At 33.4% G+C, this 20,052-nt stretch overlaps 2 protein-coding genes across 2 annotated transcripts; both read left to right on the plus strand.

The window, feature by feature from the left end:
* Nucleotides 1–628: 628 nt before the first annotated feature.
* Nucleotides 629–1,300, plus strand: LOC109174286 (histone H3.2-like). Its single transcript, XM_019323533.1, has 2 exons — nucleotides 629–1,139; nucleotides 1,170–1,300. Exon 1 carries the CDS (start codon nucleotides 677–679, stop codon nucleotides 1,085–1,087), a length of 411 nt encoding a protein of 136 aa, XP_019179078.1. The 5' UTR covers nucleotides 629–676; the 3' UTR covers nucleotides 1,088–1,139; nucleotides 1,170–1,300.
* Nucleotides 1,301–14,887: 13,587 nt separating this feature from the next.
* On the plus strand, nucleotides 14,888–15,601 carry LOC109174287 (histone H3.2-like). The gene has a single exon (XM_019323534.1). The coding sequence runs from the start codon at nucleotides 14,979–14,981 to the stop codon at nucleotides 15,387–15,389; it is 411 nt and encodes a 136-aa protein (XP_019179079.1). The 5' UTR covers nucleotides 14,888–14,978; the 3' UTR covers nucleotides 15,390–15,601.
* Nucleotides 15,602–20,052: the final 4,451 nt, after the last annotated feature.

A 20,052-nucleotide genomic window follows, 5' to 3' on the forward strand; every position in this document is an offset into this window, starting at 1 on the left:
GAGGAATACATAGAAGCTCTAATTTATCATAAAAATCATCCTGAGAAGATTCGAGAAAACTTATAGTTTGCTTTTGAAAATAAAATACTTTTAAAATATCCTCCATGAAGACTATGCCAAACATGTTAGAAGATCAAGCCAATTTAAGTCTGAAGATCATTCAATGAATATCAAGTTATACATATAAGTCATTCTTTAAAGTTATACAATGTAGTGTAATTTACATGTTCGTAAGAAAAGACTTGTTCTCATATATTTTGATGAAATCTTTTGTAATATAAATATAAATTATAGTTTATGGTATAACAATTGGACGGAAGATATGATTCGGAAAATTTTATTTTATTCCATATATATAGCAAAATTTTGTGCAGCCGTTTTCAGGAGCATAGCTAGCGCGAAAAATAAAACAGTAAAAGTGATGCGTCCTAACATCATTGGCTTAAGCATCCTCACGCGGATCACTATCCGACTCTCCATTTCATGCCCAATCCTGACCATTAATATTTTCAATCAATCTACGGCTCGTATTCACCTTCAAAATCCCCAAATTTCAAAACACCTCTGAAAATTTCAATTCTTTTCGCTCCCGCCCAGCCCTAAATTCGCTATAAAATTCTCTCCACTCTCAGTTCATAGCCAAACAAACCATTCCTTCTCTCAATCAATTGTTGAAATGGCTCGTACTAAGCAAACCGCTCGGAAATCCACCGGAGGGAAGGCTCCACGGAAGCAGCTTGCCACGAAGGCCGCCAGGAAGTCTGCTCCGGCGACCGGCGGAGTGAAGAAGCCCCACCGTTTCCGGCCGGGGACGGTGGCCCTGAGAGAGATCAGGAAGTACCAGAAATCAACTGAGCTTCTGATCCGGAAGCTTCCGTTCCAGAGGCTGGTGAGGGAAATCGCTCAGGACTTCAAGACGGATCTGAGGTTCCAGAGCGGCGCTGTTGCGGCGCTTCAAGAGGCGGCGGAGGCTTACCTTGTTGGATTGTTTGAGGACACCAATCTGTGTGCTATTCACGCTAAGAGGGTCACCATTATGCCCAAGGATATGCAGCTCGCTAGGAGGATTCGCGGGGAGAGGGCTTAATTAATTAAGATGAAGAAGGTTTGGTTATTCAACTGTACGTTCTGAATGTGTTCTCACGTAGTGCCCACTTTATTTTTTGTTCTTCTTAAATTAGATCTATTGTCCAGTGAAGTGGTGTAAATCTTAAGGATTATCGGTAAGAAATTGATGTAAACTATTGATGCAGTAGTAGTTTTGATGTTTATCAATCAATCTAGTTTCTTAATATTGTTATGTTTTTGGATTTATACCTTCAAGGCTACAATTTTTGGCATCCATTTAACGATTTAGATAATCTCTAACTAACATTGGAGAATGGCATATTGACAAAAAAATTGATGCAAATTACTTCCAATAAATATGCCAAATAGTAAAAGTTTTGCTTTGTGGGAATAGTATTGCACCATATTTTGCATAGTACTGTTCATGAATGGCAAAATTTTGATGCATTTTTTTCCCCTTTCATTGTTTTGCAGGGTCTATTTTAGTATATGAATATTTGATGTAAATGAATTGAAGATGTTTTTAGTGGAATAATTAAATCTTTAATTTATATCTTAGTAGTTTTAAGAGTTTGATTGGTTATCTTAGCAGCGAAGTGGATCTCATTGCAATTGAATGAATTTTGTATTTTGGTGAAAAAAATTGGGAAGAAACATTTTTATAATGAAAATTGCAATTGAAACCTATATTCATCACAATTTTTGCAACAAAATTTGCAATGATCCTCAATTTCCTTGCAATTTTTTTTTTTAAATTATAAAAATTAAAAGGCTTGAAATGTTAAATGGTTGAAATAATGGATGTAATTCGTGAGTTAAAAGCATAATGAAACTAAAAATAGTAGGAATTGCAGAGTAACAAGTTTGACAAAATAAAATTAGGTTCATTGTCTTCTATTTTTATAGATTTTGAAAGGCAACATATTTAGCTATGGTAATTTTGATCGCGAAGATGTTTCCAAGTGAAAAATGAGTTAAATATGAACTGTTGTCAAATTTAGATCAACTGCTCGATCAAAGAAAATTTAAAGAAAAAAAAGGCGCATCCTCAAATCATCCAAACTGAACTCGGGGAAAGTTGTTGCGGTCGGACCTGGTCTCCACGACAAGCTGGGAATGTTGTGCCGGTAGCTCTTAAGGAAGCTGACACTGTTCTTCTACCATTTGTATAGGGATGATGATGAAGACATTTTGGCTGTGCAGCACGAGATATGAGTAATTTCATTTTGATCTGTGTTAAGGTTACTTTAGAGGGACATATTTTGGATTGTTCTTCATTTAGTGTCTCAAGTTGTTCTCAATTGTAAGAATTCTAGTAATGGAATCATTGCGAATTGTGGTTTAACTTGAAAAAAAATTGTAAAAATGGCGCACATTAAAAAGAAAAATAACGCATGTTAAAAAAGAAAACAACTCACATGAAAACGGAAAATAACGCATCTTAAGCACACATGCCACACACCTTAAAAGAAATCACGCACTTCAAGAACAAAAACAAGGCACCTTCAGAAAGAAAACAATACACCTTAAAAAAGAAAACTTATATATATAGCAAAACAAGTATTAGTATGTAGTATCTGTTTATACACACTTTTTCAACCTATTGAAGCACAAAAAGTCAATGTGCCAACTGGAGTTTGAATTTGTAAAAGTTAATTCTAAAAGTTTCTATAAATTGTGCTAATTTTTTACTATTTTTTTTCCTAAACTACTAAGTGATGCGGAACAGGAATTGAGAAAATAGTAGAGAAATGGTCACATACATGAAGTCTAAGAAATGGTCACATCCCTGAATTAGCTTTAAATGTTATTATTCTCATTATGTTTATTTTGTAGTTCCCATGCATGCTTTTATTATTTGCAACTCTTCAGTTTTCTTAATTGTCTATTTAAACAGACTTTTGTATTGAGATGTTTAAGTTGAATATAATTGAAAGTCTTTGAGTTTGAGTTCTAGTGTTTGTGTTCTTCCTGTTCTCCTTGTCCTGCATCAGTTGGTATTCAGAGCCTCAAGTTCCTAGGCGACAACCGAGATAGCGGCATAGCCCTCTCCACTTGTCACGACCCAAGATGGCACAAGGCGATATCAACAACAAGGGTAACAACCCATCCTTCGGCGGTGACCGTGGAATGGATTACCTTCGGGCAGTTTTTCAAGTATATAGTGAGAATGCTAATCACGAGTTTCAAGAAATTCGTAACATTCTTGCAAATATAAATCTTCAATTAGAAGGTAATGGTGCAACTCCGGACATTATCAATGACTGGAATCTGCCGGCAAAGCACGTGAGTAGAAATCGACATCGACCGCATCTCCATTACCATCCAAATCTTGAGCTACGCACTTTTAATGGCAATGTGCACACAAAAGCCTTTTTGGACTGGTGCTTTGAAGTGGAACACTATTTAGACATGCTAGAAATTTCCCATGACAAGCAAGCCAAATATGTTGCGTGTAAACTGAGAGGAGGAGCCTCTGCCTGGTGGGATATGCTGCAAAATAATAGGAGATACCAAGGGAAATCTCCAGTAAGATCATGGAGGAAAATGAGAAAATTTTTGATGAGTAGATTTCTACCACCTGACTATCAACAACATTTGTTTAATCAATATCAGAATTGCTTCCAAGGATTCCAGAGTATCATTGAATACACTGAAAAGTTCTTTTGGCTAGGGGCATGTTGCAATCTCTTTGAAACTTCGGAACAACAAGCTGCTCGTTATATAAATGGTTTGAGATGTGCCATACAGGAAAAGATGAGCCAAAATCATGCTTGGTCCGTAGATGAGGCTTACAATATGGCTTTGCAAGCTGAAGCTATAGTTTCACAGTCCAACCAACAAAAGCCGCCAACAATTGTACACCCATGGTCTTCAAATTATGAGATGTTTGAAAAAGGGCTTGTACTCTGTAATACATTTGAGATACAACAATAATACAGAATACAACAGGGAACAAAAACTGGATCATTTGATATCTTCAGGCGTGTAATCACTTTCCTATAAGCTTTAAATCTCCCTCTATAAAAGCAACAAGGTTCAAGATTTAATCTTATGGGATACAAGAAGATGAATTAAATTCTCAAGTTGCTTTGTTTGAGAATTCCCTGTAGAGATGTAAGCATGTGCGTTTCCTGCAAAATAATTGCTTGTAAAATATGCATGTAAATTGCATTGTTCCTTTCAGATGTTTCTCCAATATATTTATAGATGAAAAATATATCTGTTTGGAGAAGTTACATGGAAGTTGCTGTGATTTAAAACTCAACTTCCATAAGATAAGATATATCTACCACTGGAGAAATAATAAAATTATTTTGAGTCAGTAACTGTATGCAAAATTATATATATATATATATATATATATATATATATATATATATATATATATATATATATATATATATATATATATATATATATATATATATATTCCTTACGCATGAAAACATGCAAAGAATAAATATAAATAATATCCATATATGTAATTCAATAATCTCAAGCATACAGCTACATATACCAAGCATGTTAAGTGTAACTTTGAAGCATATAGCTTCAAAATGCATAAATAGAAGAGCATATTCCAAGCACGTAAAGTGCATATTCCAAGCACGTTAAGTGCATATTCCAAGCACGTTAAGTGTAGTTTTGAAGCATATAGCTTCAAAATGCCCCAAAACCTTACGCATGAAAATATCCAAACATGCATTAATACTCTCAAGCATATTAGCTATAACTCTCAAGCATATTAGCTATATATCACAAGCATATAGCTATATACTCTCAAGCATATTAACTATATACATTTCTCCCAGTATTTTAATTAACTTTCTACCAAACTAAAATAATATTTACAACTTCACAACTCCAAATATTATTTAAGCTTTCATGGTAGTTCATCTGAAACATTAATCTCCATTACTATATAAATTTCCAACATTCCTCCTCCATTTATATAGTAAAGACTAATACTTTACCAAGATAAATCCAAAACTCATGCATAAATGAAAGTGTCTTAGAGATTGAACTTTCACATAGTATTATATGCGTTACATTAATTCGGATTGCAGTGATGGACGAACCTTGAATCACGTAGTCTCTTTGAAGAAACGTAGATATAACACACACAAGTTTTACACAAGTAGATATAACGCAGTATCCCATAAGATTAAATCTTGAACCTTGTTGCTTTTATAGAGGGAGATTTAAAGCTTATAGGAAAGTGATTACACGCCTGAAGATATCAAATGATCCAGTTTTTGTTCCCTGATGTATTCTGTATTTTTTGTTGTATCTCAAATGTATTACAGATTACAAAGCCCTTTTTTCCAACATGAGACACTACAGCACACTATTTACAACAATTCTTGCAATTTTCAGTCTGTAGCCACAAATAATGCAGACCCAGGCCATCTAGAATTACCCCTTCAACAAATTCGAGCGATGAGGCCTCTACAAAGAAACCATACCATAACTCTAACACCACACTGATAATTGGAAATTGTTTCAACTGTGGGGAGCTAGATACAGTTCGAATAATATTGGATATCTAATTAACTTCGGTTTGAAAAAATAATTAAAAAAATACAAAATATACAACTTGTAAAATGTAAGTTACAATTTTATAAGACTCAAGCTCATGACCTCTTATTTAGAAAAATCACTTCATACCAATAGACCACACGGTCATTAGCACCCAATTAGCTAATTAATCTATAAATATATAGACTGAAATATCAAATACAAAAATGAAATTTACAAAGTTACATATTTAAGTATTTAACAGTTCACACTTTCCAAATTACAAGTTTATAAATTACTTCAAAAATCAATTACCAGTTCACCACTCCACTTCAGCAGTTCAAGACTATAATTCATCCACTTCTTGATTAAAAAATGCAAATAGGTGAAATAACACAAGTTAAATATATATTGTACTAAATACTAACACAAGTTAAATACATGTGACTCAGATTGCTAATTTTTAATATCAAGGTATGATTGTGGACAAATTGCTACTTGAGTTTTTGAACAAAATCAAAAATTCATGAGTAACTTATCAACCCAAAATTCTTTGATTAAGACAAAGTGGAAGCATTATTATAGCCAAAAGAAAAGAATTGAAAAAGTAAAAACTAAATGAGAAATGGAAAATGATATACCTGTTGTAAGAATATCAGAATAGAGAATAGAAAGGGGAGGTTTCTCATTCATCGATAGAATTCATATACAAAGGTATCACCAAATATAAGGTAATAACAATACATATAAAAGGTAGTCACCTATCAATTACAACTACTACCATATATATAATAATGTCCATATTAATATTTACAACACTCCCCCTTGGGACATTATTTGACATGATCCTTCCTTGTAAAAATTTGCTAGGAAAACCCTGTGGGAAAACCTAGACAAAATAGTATAAATGTATATATTCATGCCTCGTTAAAAACTTCACTAGGAAAATCACGTGGGAAAAACCTAGTTGAAGAAAAGAGTACATGATATTTGTAAGAACATATTTTGTACTGATTGCGTCATTAAAAACCTTAACTTAAGAAAACCCTGTGGGAAAAACTTAGTTAAGGAAAAAAGAGTACAATCATAAGCCTTCAAGGCATACTCGATATAATCTTCAGGATTTTGGGGTTTGTCTACTTAAGAAATTATTTTGCAACATTTCCCCATTTACATAATTATATCATACTTATGCCTCATTAAAAACCTCACTACAAAACCCAGTGGGAAAAATTAGTTGAGGAAAAGAGTGCATGATGTATGTGTATTCTGGTTTTAGATTAACTGCCTCATTAAAAACCTTAGATTTAAAGAAAAACCCGTAGGGAAAAACTTAACTAAGGAAAAGTATACAGCCGTTAGTCATCTAAGACACAATCTTCAGGATTGATTCATGTAAAATGATACTCCCCCTCAAGATAACAATCTTTAATCCCATACATTAAATTTCCAAATTGTATAGAGGAATTTTGTAAATAAATATATACAATTGTCAATTGAATAAATATACTCTATAATAATCTCGTGACTCTTCTGGAGTTCACGTGGTATAATATTAATATCATAGTATCTAGTCAAAAGGATTTCATTATATATCCTTTTATTTACCCTCTATGGGACAATGGGGTAAATATAGTACAACCAGTTTTGGAACTTGGCATTATGGAGATACAAAAGTAATAGCCAGTACTCAAGTAGCCATTATATATTTGTTTGTCTAAATATCCAATCAAAATCATATATAGGCTAACTGGTGTATAAAATTCTTCAAGGAAAAACTCGATCTTCAAGTCAAGATAATACTTAGATTTTTCAAGCCTTTTATTAAAAGGGCTCTGCCTTTAGACATGAACTGATATCATCAAATTGTTTAGATATTTCATTGATGTTTACACTATCAAAATTGACTGAGATAATGAATAAATAAGTTCATTATGAACGCTTTATCGAGCACATAATGGTACATATTATTCCTTCTTTCATGAGGATAATAACTCCATTCGCAACTCTTTAAAGAGTACATAATGGCACATAGTAAATACATATTCCTTCTTCGAGAGAAAAATACTCGGTCAATTATTAACTATTTTAGGTCCTATAATTCTATAAAGACCTTAATATTTTAATGTGCGATTTTCACTTTTTCGCATTTTGAGAACTTAAAATCCTTCGGGGACTTTTGAATTTAATATTAGTTGCATATCTAATTTATTATTCTGCCAATGATGTAGCGGAACTTAATGCCATTTATTGTGGGAAAATATGTTTGATTAAAATCAATCAAGGGTATCTGCGTGAACCCATAAGACTACAACTCGCTTTATATCATATCACCTCATTATTCTTATTTCTCTTTCGTGCACACACCCACTTGTAACCTTCGGGGTTAACTCTCAACGGTGTATTGTTATAAAGAGAATTATTAATAATTAGCGAGTCGAGCTATGCCTTAATTGCTCCTTTATACGTTAAATAGTCATATGGCACTTCCAGTGCATAACTCTGGATCCAGATTATCATATAATGGAGCAATTTGTACAGGCTATTGTGTTGTCGACAACTATAATACTTTCATAAATCGCTCCCATATTTATAATAGTTTATGGCAATATTTAAGTCAACCAGATTCTAGACATTTCCCAGAACTTTTTTTTTTTATCACATCTGGTTGTCCCGCATCCCTAGTATTATGTTTGTTTGGTGCACCTATAAATTGACTAGGGTTTTTCGTCATCTGGACGAACGTCTCCAAGACATAATTATTCAAGGTATAACAAGAGTGACAATGTTTATTTACTAGATCTAGTATAATGATTCTTATCTCTTACACCGATAGATCTCCTACACTTCTGGCATCAAGGAGTATCGATAGATATATTTGGTCCAAATTGGGGATGGTATATGGACCTAGTTACTCTTTTATGATCAGTATGATCAATAGATGTATTTGGCAGATTATTTGCTAATATCACAAATATATCATCTTATGAACTTTCAGTTCAGTCTAACTAGTACATGGATTAAATAATGAAGATATTTTTATTCTATGGAATTTCTTGGCATTCTATTAAATTTGAACTCATATCTCCCCCTAATGCCGAGAAACAATCTTCATTAATTAAGTATGCAGTCAGCGTACCTAAAGATATGTATATTAGTCTCCTATCATGTGCTCTTGGCATTAATTAATCAAGAGACTAAGGCTTCTTTGGTAGCCTTTTTAGAGGTACGCTGTGGTGGTGATATATTGAAATAGACTGCGCACTATAAATAATAACGCAGATAGGGAAATGTTTATTTTGAAAACATGTACTAGGTATAACAATCATAACAATCTTTGAGGGATTGATTTGTGATATGCCGTTAGTTAGATTTAAATAAAAAAATATTAGGAATTCCCCTTCACAATTTAATTGCTTCAAGCACACTAACATAATTTGACTAACTTTATAGTATTATCTAATCAGACGGTGTTTGCACCCGTCCTAACGACCCTTCCAGGGTTTGACAAAAGATTTGGGGATCATTTTTATCAAATAGTTATTGTTGTCAAGGTTTGGTCCAAATGTTGACATAGGAAATTAGAGCTCTTAGTTCACCATCGGGTAAATATATATTCAAAAATTAAGAGCTATAAATTTTATATCTCAATATTATATATGAGATAAATTTCTATATTTAAGACTCATGTCCAAAATTTTCTATTGCAAAAATAGCACTATATACAAGTTTGACTTTGGACAAATAATTATTGACTTTTGAATTGTATCAAGTCAATTTCACATTAGAGATATATAATTTGTCCGAATATTGTTATCATATAATTAGTGCTACGAATTCACCTTCCAGGAAAAACTATAGTCGATTATCCATGCTAGATATCACAGAATTTAGACTCATATCATCTAATCGATATCACAAGATCAAATTAAGGTTTAGCAACAACAGGTGCAACCTAACAATGAAAACCCATATTGAGAATTCATGCTTTTGTCTTATTTATAAGTTGTGTGATAAATCTCAATTGTTATGGCCTATAGCAAATAATTAATTGCCAACAAGAGAATAACAAATTCTCTTATATGAACCTAATCAATATATTATATGCCAAATGTTGTCAATTAAAGAGAAACATATTCAATATGTGATATAATTGTCCTTTATGTCTTAGACACCAAAATCTCAATCAAATCATGCACATCCATTTTAAATAAAGAGTATCATGTTTGATACACACAAGACATGACATGACAAGAGATATTCTATTAATTCATATATTAGAAAATAAAATGAGAGAAGTACCGTTCGCCGAAGGGTAACAAGCACATGTTCGCTGCTAGGCCCATTCATTCTTATTTCGGGGAGACAAAAATAACACTTTTCTAAGCAAGCTCTCATTTTATCTCATGGTTTCATACAAGCATGAAAATATCACAAAATAGCAAGATATACAAACTGAAAACAGCAGAAATTTTCAGAATTTTAATCTGGATTGCAGAATTTTCTGGGAAAAAACGGTAACACATTTTGACACAAAATTTTGCAGATATGTAGTTCAGCAAGTCTAGAACGTACATAAAAATTTTCATACCAATCCAAGGTCTAGAAGTATTTTTCGCGAAATTTTTCCCAAAAACCGGGGCGGACAGAAAATTAACTGCCAACATAATGCCAAAAACTTTACAGAATTTTATGGGATATCTAGAGCATATTTTCAACAAAATATTTTGACAGATATCAAATAACACAAGTCTAGATTCTCCAGAAGAAATTTCAAGCCAAAAAGAGTTCAATAGGTATTTTTTACGAATTTAATTTTCAAACTGCGCCAATCAGAATTTTCATGCTCATATATAACTAAATGGTGATTTCAATTTTGCATGGCTCAGTTGTAACTATCAAATATCGAATGAACATCAATTGCCATTTCAAGAAAGAAAAAAAATTTACAAGCAAAACCAGGAGCATCAGCTTCAGCTTCAATAACTGGCAAAGATGGCATAGAAGAGTAGTATCATACTCTCACAAGTATCACAAAAAAAAACTCATAACGTAAAAGTTTTCATTCTGTGGCATGAACACATTTAAAAAAATATTTGTCTTTCATGGCCAACAAGGTGTTTCTCGGAGGATAAATAGCGGTAAGTAAATCAGATTATAACTGAAATGCTGCTTTGTGATGACCTTAAATCCCCCATCGTCTCAGGTATTGATTTCCCTGACCAGCCAATATATAGGAAACAACACAGGAAAGAGACGATTATCATCAATGCACTCTTCTATACACAGTCCATTTCATGCACCTATTGTGCTATGGAAAATTAGAAAATTGTCAACTTTTGCCTTGGAGTTATGCAAAGAAATCGGGTTTCTGGTATGAGCATAATACAAACTAGAAAGCAAGTTAAGAAAGAGCTTGCTTAGAACAGTGATGCATAACATATTCTATGATATTGAAACAGATAGACATATAGTCACTACGCATTGCATTTAAGTCCTTCTTTTCTCTAAACTTATGCTCATTTGATGATATTTTACTGTTACCTCAAAAACCTTCAATAGCGCAGCTTATTTAAACATAAACAAGTAATAAGTGTTTATGAAAAATACCGTTCACCCATGATTCAACACATTAACTCAGAAGATCACGGCATGGTGGAACCGAACAGCAACAGGCAGCAGAAGGAGGTGAAACAGACACCAAGGCAGCTGATGTAATCTCCACCACTCCATCTTTGATGAACAAATCGCAGACATGGTGAAGCTGGGATCATTATTTTCTTTTACCCCTTTTCCTTTTTAAAATTCAAGGCTTTGTCTTCTGGACAATCAACAACCTACAACAAGGGGTCTATGGTTGCTTTCAGTCCAATCCCCCTTGTTGGATTCACAGCCCCCTTTTCTGCAACGCGGACATGGACTACGCAGCTGTCTGCCTTTGCATGTTCGCAGATGGCCGTCATCATTTGTGACCAGATCAACCTGCGGCGATGGAGGGAAAAAAAATACTAGGGGACTGTCGAATTGAGCTTAAAGCCATGAGAACAGGTAGCCGCAACCACACCGAGATCTCCTCTTGTTCGCCGGAAAACTACCGACCGCGCAACAAATCCGGGGAAGTCCGGAGACCTCCGATCGATAATCTGACCAGCGGGAGATGTTCTCGTCACACCCCCAACTCCATCTACACCCTTCGGTCGTCCATGGAATGGCCCAATCGCCGGTAAAAAACTCCAACGACGAAGACGGGTTCGGAGCGCGAGACTTCGCAGATGGCTGACGACCACCAGTTCGTTGATGACGCTGAACAATACCCCGGTCGCCGGCTGACGCTGAGGAAACCGATACCAATTCGGAGACTAGCATCACGGTGGAGGAAATCAAAACCGGTCCATGGCTCCGCAAAGAGTACAACTACACGCATTCGATCTCATCTCCTTCTCCTCCCGGCATCTAACTTCTTCCGTCTATTCGTTACTCACAGCGGCATCGCCGGCACCGATCGGGGTTGTATCGGCCGAATCGAAGGATCAATAAAATAGTCTACGGTATAGGGAGGATACCTAGGGCGGAGGGATTGATTGCAAAACTCCATTAGGTAGAGCAAAATACTGATAACGTGTTGTAAGAATATCAGAATAGAGAATAGAAAGGGGAGGTTTCTCATTCATCGATAGAATTCATATACAAAGGTATCACCAAATATAAGGTAATAACAATACATATAAAAGGTAGTCACCTATCAATTACAACTACTACCATATATATAATAATGTCCATATTAATATTTACAACAATACCAAATCAGAATGATAAGATCTTCACTCAAGATTCAATGAATTAAGGCAAAAGACTTTAAGTTATATTGAAACTCATTAGAATTTTCAACAGGAGAAGGTTGAGACTCAACATATGGTGAATCCATTACACGACATTTGGTTGGAGAGGGGGAATTACGTGGGAAAGGAATTGCAATTCCATGGGAAATGAATTACTGGAAATAAAGTGAGAATTTAAATTCCAGTGTTTGGTTTACAGGAATAGAATTACTGGGAATTTTAATTCCAATGTTTGGTATACATGGGAATTGAAAGGGAATAAGTAGTATAAAGTCCAAAATGTCTATTGTTGTTGTCAAGCATTAATTTTAGGTTAAAAAAAGGGAGGGGTAATTTTGCTCATCACTATCTTTTTTTCTTCCTAAAATCCCAGGAATTAAAATAGCAGGGGGACATGGGATTTTAATTTCATGAAAATGGGAGAATTGCAATTCCTTTCAACCAAACAAGAAAATTTTGTGATCTTTGGAATTATGTGAGAATTAAGTGGGAAGGAAATTACCAGGACTATGTGGTCTAATGGTACCCGGGTTGGACTTCCATTTGGAAGATTATGAGTTTGAGCCTCAGTGGAGACAGATACTGCAATGTAATAGAGCAAGTAATTTTCAACAATAAAAAAAAAGTGGAAATGGAATTTAAATTCCCTTCAACCAAACGTCCTGTTAATATTTCAGGCTATTGACTAATAAGTTAAATATTTTACCAAATAGAGCAATTATCACCTTCTCATAATACAACGCTTATTCAAGAGACCTGGTGGACACCGTAGAATATGATGCCTAATCAGACCAGATAAAAAAATCTGTTACTGGCCAGATGACTACTTAAACACCAAATTGTGTTACATTTCCAAGTAAAAAAAAAAAAAAACAAGAAATAATAATGGCAAAGAAACAAAGTAGTGTAGAATTTGCCCAAAGATTCTTTATCAACCAATAAGTAAACTGGTAATTTCCCATCATTGCCTCAGAAACCACAAAGGCATACAAGCACTTAAAATGAAAAAATGCACTCCAGTTGAGCTTTTAGTTAAACAAGAAAGACATACAAGTGTGATATATTAATTAAATTAATTAAAAATTTATATTATTAACTTTTTTAAAAAAACTTAGGCAAATAAAATAAAAACAAATTATTTGTATGTATAAAAATAAATTATTAAAAGCTATTTTTATTTGTATGTAATTATTAATAATTAATAAATTATTATTGTAAAATAAATTTATATCGTCTAAAAGCATTTTACATATTATCAGCTAAAATTAGTACGGAATAATTAATTTTATCTAATGCTTTTTTATAAACAATTAATATTTAATCAAATCTTTCTACCAAAAAAAAAAATATTTAATCAAATCAACTAACATAATCGGCTAACTACTAATACAAATTATACAATATGCTAACCACTAACAACTCATTTGCCAAACAACTGAAACAAGACCAATGAACCTATTAATAATAAAAATGAAACGAATATACCAAAATAGACATATATTTTAGTGAATCATTTTGTAATATAAATTATACTCCGATAGTTCACTATATAAGACCATCTCCAAAGAAGATAACAAAGAACCATTTTGGTGTAAATTTTTGGCGCAACCTTTCTCCAGACACCAAATTCTACACCAAAATGGTGTAAATAAATAGTATTACACCATATTCTACGTACACCATGGTGTAATACTATTCATTTATACCATTTTGGTGTAAAATTTTTTAAAATCTTTTTGCCAATTGTTTCCTTTTAAAAATTTATATTATTAAAAATAAATTATAAAAATTTAAAGATCTTATTAAGTCGTTTTAAACAAGATCAATATCAACAATAAAATAAGTAAAAATTTAAATATCTAAAAACATAAGTTTATTTTAAAATATTATTATTTATATCAAAATTATATTTTATATTAAAATAATTAAAGTAAAAAAATTAATTTTTTAAATTATAAGAATTTAGTTTTTTGAGTACTAGTAACTCTGTTATAATGTATGAATAGAAATTGGTTTAAATGAATTGGAGATAAAAAAAAGGTTAGTACAAAACTTGATGTAAATGAGTTAAAAATAAAAATAATTTGGTGTAAGAATATGCTGAAAATATATATATATATATATTTATGTAAAACTTGGTACGGATTACAAATAGCGTAATATGCATACGAAAATTTTTATTCGATATATATCCCAAAATTTTGTGCAGCTGTTTTCACATTTCAGGAGCATAGCAAGCGCGAAAATAAAACAGTAAAAGTGATACGTCCTAACATCATTGGCTTAAGCATCCTCACGCGGATCACTATCTGACTCTCCATTTCGTACAAAATCCTGACCATTAAAAATTTCACTCAATCTACGGCTTGTACTCACCTTCAAAATCCCCAAATTTCAAATCACCTCTGAAAATTTCATAATTCTCTTCGTTCCCGCCCAGCCCTCAATTCCCTATAAAACACTCTCTCAGTTCATAGCCAAACAAACCATTCCCAATTTCTCTCTCTAAATTCTCTCTCGTTCTCTGAAGATCAGTATTCGATTGTTGAAATGGCTCGTACTAAGCAAACCGCTCGCAAATCCACCGGAGGGAAGGCTCCACGGAAGCAGCTGGCCACGAAGGCCGCCAGGAAGTCTGCTCCGGCGACCGGCGGAGTGAAGAAGCCCCACCGATTCAGGCCGGGGACGGTGGCCCTGAGGGAGATCAGGAAGTATCAGAAATCGACTGAGCTTCTGATCCGGAAGCTTCCGTTCCAGAGGCTGGTGAGGGAAATCGCTCAGGACTTTAAGACCGATCTCCGGTTCCAGAGCGGCGCTGTTGCGGCGCTTCAGGAGGCGGCTGAGGCTTACCTTGTTGGATTGTTTGAGGACACTAATCTGTGTGCTATTCACGCTAAGAGGGTCACCATTATGCCCAAGGATATGCAGCTGGCTAGGAGGATTCGCGGGGAGAGGGCTTAATTAATTAAGATGAAGAAGGTTGGTTTGGTTATTCAATTGTATGTTCTGAATGTGTTCTCACGTAGTGCCCGCTTAAATTAGATCTATTGCCCAGTGAAGTGGTGTAAATCTTTGTGTTTATCGGTAAGAATTTGATGTAAACCATCGATTCAGTAGTAGTTTTGATGTTTATCAATCAACCCATTGCCTTAATATTGTTCTGTTCTTGGATTTATACCTTCAAGGCTGCAAATTGTGGCATCCGTTTAAAGATTTAGACCATCTCCAGCTAACATTGGCAAAAAATTGACACATTGCTTCTAATGAACACGTCAAAATAGCAATAATTTTGTTGTTGGTGAACAATATTGCATCATATTTGGTCTAGTATTGTTCATTAATGGCAAAAAAACTAAGTGTACGAATATTTGGCATCTCAAAAATGCTCCACTTATTCATCCTCCACCGTTGCAGCCTGCCAGTCTATCGCTCTCTCCCTTCATGTTCACAACCTCCGTTTCCCTACCAAGCCATTGGTGGGGCATACATTATATTATCTCAAGAAGAATTAGGGTAATAAGAATTTTAAGAATAATGTGGTTGGTGAAGATATATAGTAATTTGGTACATCTATGTTGTGGTTGGCATTAATATTGATGATATGATGGTGAGTATTGATAATATGGATAGTATTATTTTAATTTTTCATAACTCTAGATGGATTGTCTTCAACATTCACACTTTGCAAAAATAAAAAATAAAAAATCAAAGGTATCCAAAAAATAAAAGGATTTGTATAGTTGCAAATTGAATATAAGGGGTATTCTTCAAATCTTTCTAAAATGCCTATTTAATTTTTTTTTTATTTTTATTTTTTTGTATACCTTACTAGTATTAGGGATGTCAATCCATCTAGTCCTATAGGTTTTGGGTCAACCCTATCGGGTTGTCGCACTTATTGGTTTCAAGCTAATTTTTTATTAGGTAATTTTTTTTTTTTTTTTTAACTCTAACCTTAAACCACCAAACTATCAGGCTTATTTAGTGGCCTCAACTAAGTATTTTGACATTTTAAAATTAAAGTCCAACAGGTTTAAGGGTGCAAATTATTCTGTAGACTCATGTCCAAATGTTCACAATTCACCTTTTAAAAATTTACAATTTGTATGCTACATACGAACACACAATGTTAACATATATGTAATTGATTACCTTGTTTTGTTTTCACAAATTCCTTTTAAATACTTTAGTCACACAATATTAACAAATTATGATTTGATGACCTTGTATTGTATTTACAAATTCCCTTCTAATATTGTTATGCTTTTTGACTTAGAAGTTTACAATTCCAATAATAAAATATACACAATTTATACATCATTTAAGATCAAGACCTGGTCCTTGGTATAACAACTCGTCTACGGTGGTTACGAGAAGAAGGAATTTGATGGAAAGACCGGTAGTGGAAGTGGCATACGTTTCTCTACATAATCTACCACAAATGTTGGTGAGATCAAAACATCTATCTTGGCTAATGAATAGATCCTTCATCTGTCTCCGAAGCCATAATTGTATTAATTGTTGAGGAAGCCATAGATGATAGATGGTGGAGAGAGCTAACATTGAGTGTCTAGTTCCCCCTCCCTTAGATGGAAAATACACAAATTAAAAGATTGTTTTAAAAAACCAACCTAAAACAATCTTCTTGGATATCCTTATGGCTTTGAATTTGCAGGTGTACGTGTCTATTAAAGAACTAGCCGTGACGCAACTAGCCGTGACGCTACTCCCGAAGAGGCTCCAAGAAATGCAACTCCACTTGAAACAACACCACTTCCGCCCGAACCCACATCTGAACCCCGAGCAGCAACTCTATCAGCATCACCCACCACACCACCACCACAAACAACCAAAGGAAACACAACAGCAGCACTTACCCCAATTGCAACACTCTTGGAGAATATCATTGATGACATAGCTGATGGTTCACCCCAATCACTACCAGCAACTGAACAAAAAACTCCAGAACAAATTGAATTTGATAGGTAAAACTCACATATCACTTAACAGTATCCTTATGTGCATTTATCCTTGTTAATTATTTAATCATGTTGTTATGCCTACTGCTTAACACATTAAAACATGTTCCTAATTACTTTTCTGTCTCTACAAAGCATCATTGCTGAATCTGAAGATGATGTTGAAGATGTCAATGTCCGGAAGAGGCCACAGCGAAAGTTCAAAAACCTCCCTCTGGCTTGTCGATCCCCGTACTGGACAAGCAACATTTCAAAGCTCAAGAATGTTTCCGCCAGGGAAAAACTGATCTCAGACTATGCATTCCTGCCATCAGATGAAACTGAGTACCCTTATTAGTATGTATTTCATTTATAACTTGTTATAACAGATGCTTTCAGTTGATATACCACATTATGTGTATTCATGATATTTGTTATGTGTATTCATTCATAATATTATGTACATTGGTGTTCTCAATTGATATACCACATTATGTGTATTCCTGATATATGTTATGTGTATTCATGGTATATGTTATGTGTATTCATTCATGATATTATGTACATTGGTGTTCTCAGTTGATATACCACATTATGTGTATTCCTGATATATGTTATGTGTATTCATGGTATATATTATGTGTATTCATTCATGATATTATGTACATTGGTGTATCCTGGTTATATGTTATGTGTATTACTTCATGACATTATATTACTTTAAATTGTGAAATGTTTATTTTGTAATATCAACTTGCTTTGTTTGTTTCCAGTGAAATGTTGTCTTCTGCCCATGATCCGTTTGCAACGAGGGAGGACATTGCAACATTGGCAAATGGACAACTAGCTACAAATATCCTGCAAATCTGGGCACACAGATTGACGGTGCTTGATATGAAAAGATCAATTGATCAACCAAAAAGGATCTTCTTCTCGGAAGCTGCTTACGTAAGTACACATCTACAACTAACGCATTTTTTAAAACAATGTACTATATGACACACAACCTCTTCTTTACAGATGACACTTGAAAATGTTGAAATAAAAGCAAGGAATATGGATATAGGTGACTTCTGTGCAAATATTGACTACCAGTTGAGGGGGACTGCAATTGATATCACAGATGCAAGTCTTGTAAGTAAAACAAAAAATATATATATATATATATATATATATATATATATATATATATATATATATATATATATATATATATATATATATATATATATATATATATATATATATATATATATGAATTCTAAGATTATTGAATTTATGTCTGTATTTGACACAGTTTGTTAAATACCTTTTAATTATTCATTTCAGGTTTTCTTTACAATCTTGAGGCACATTCACTACTACTTGATGTGCTTTAACATCCCCAAGTGAAAACTTCAGATCATTGATAACAAGCTAATGCCCAAGGGAATACCAAATACGAACAGATATGAGAACTGCCCGGCTAAGTTGGTAAGATAAACTAATACTCCTATTAAATATCTATACCCTATAGTTTAATATTTACATTACTTAAATTAATTAAACACTGCAATTACTATAATGTGCAGAAAACAGCTTTCTACAAATACCTCCAATCGAAGAAAAACACCCTTGTAAGAAAAGTGAAGAATATCGAAGCTGAGTGCATTCACATGCCATGGCAAGATGAAGAGAACACAACAGATTGTGGTGTGTATTGCATGCGCCACATGGAAACTTACAAAGGGACTGCAGTAGACAAATGAGAAACTGGTTTCGTAGGGGGTGATAGTGATGTAAGTAATAATCAACTTTGTTCTACATTACACATGTTATCTCTTGTTTCTTCTAATTTTAACATGTATCTTTTGTTTACTGTAGGCTGCTTTCATTACATCGCTTAGAGCAAAATATGCAGCAAACATCATCATGTGGAAGAAAAACGAATACATGGAAACAGTCATGCAATCAGCAAGGGATAACTACAAGAAAGAGAAGTGAAACTACTAACCACAATCTGTAAAAATCAGTTCTGCTAATCCAAACACATGGTTACTTGTATTTTTGGTTCAATTTCTAGAAGTTTCAGTTGATAAACAATTATCAAAAATTTGTATATGCCCCTTTTGGTAATCCAATCTAATGTTTACTTGTATTCTATATTTTTCATATTCCCCAATATGGTTTTGTGCATAATCAATCCATATACTACACAAACTGTGAACTATCAAAAATTGTACATAATCATATGAAGTAATACATATAACCCATATAATGAATACACATAAACTTTCAAACAGTGCACATACTACTAAAAAAAGTCTAACAAATATTTTGTTTCTGCTAATATATATATAATCAAACATCCTACTGAACGTAAACATGTACATAATACACATATGACCAAGCATATCATTTCCCTATACTGATAACTGCAAATCTAAAAAAAGAAATGTACATAAATAAATAAAAGTAATTAACACAAATAAAAATGTACATAATCATATGAAGTAATACACATAAAGTATATAAGGAATACACATAAAGTATATAATTAATACACATAAACTTTTAAAACAGCACATATCATAATAAAAGTCTATTTTATTACTGCTGAGTTATGTGATTTAACATCGTTCTGTACGTGATACATATTACTACGATGATTAACACTAACATGTGCT

The sequence above is a fragment of the Ipomoea nil genome, unplaced genomic scaffold (assembly GCF_001879475.1).
Source record: "Ipomoea nil cultivar Tokyo-kokei standard unplaced genomic scaffold, Asagao_1.1 scaffold0579, whole genome shotgun sequence".
NCBI lineage: Eukaryota > Viridiplantae > Streptophyta > Magnoliopsida > Solanales > Convolvulaceae > Ipomoea > Ipomoea nil.

Coding starts and splice junctions, on each gene's coding strand:
- LOC109174286 (XM_019323533.1), top strand. CDS start 677: ATGGCTCGTACTAAGCAAACCGCTCGGAAATCCACCGGAGGGAAGGCT.
- LOC109174287 (XM_019323534.1), top strand. CDS start 14,979: ATGGCTCGTACTAAGCAAACCGCTCGCAAATCCACCGGAGGGAAGGCT.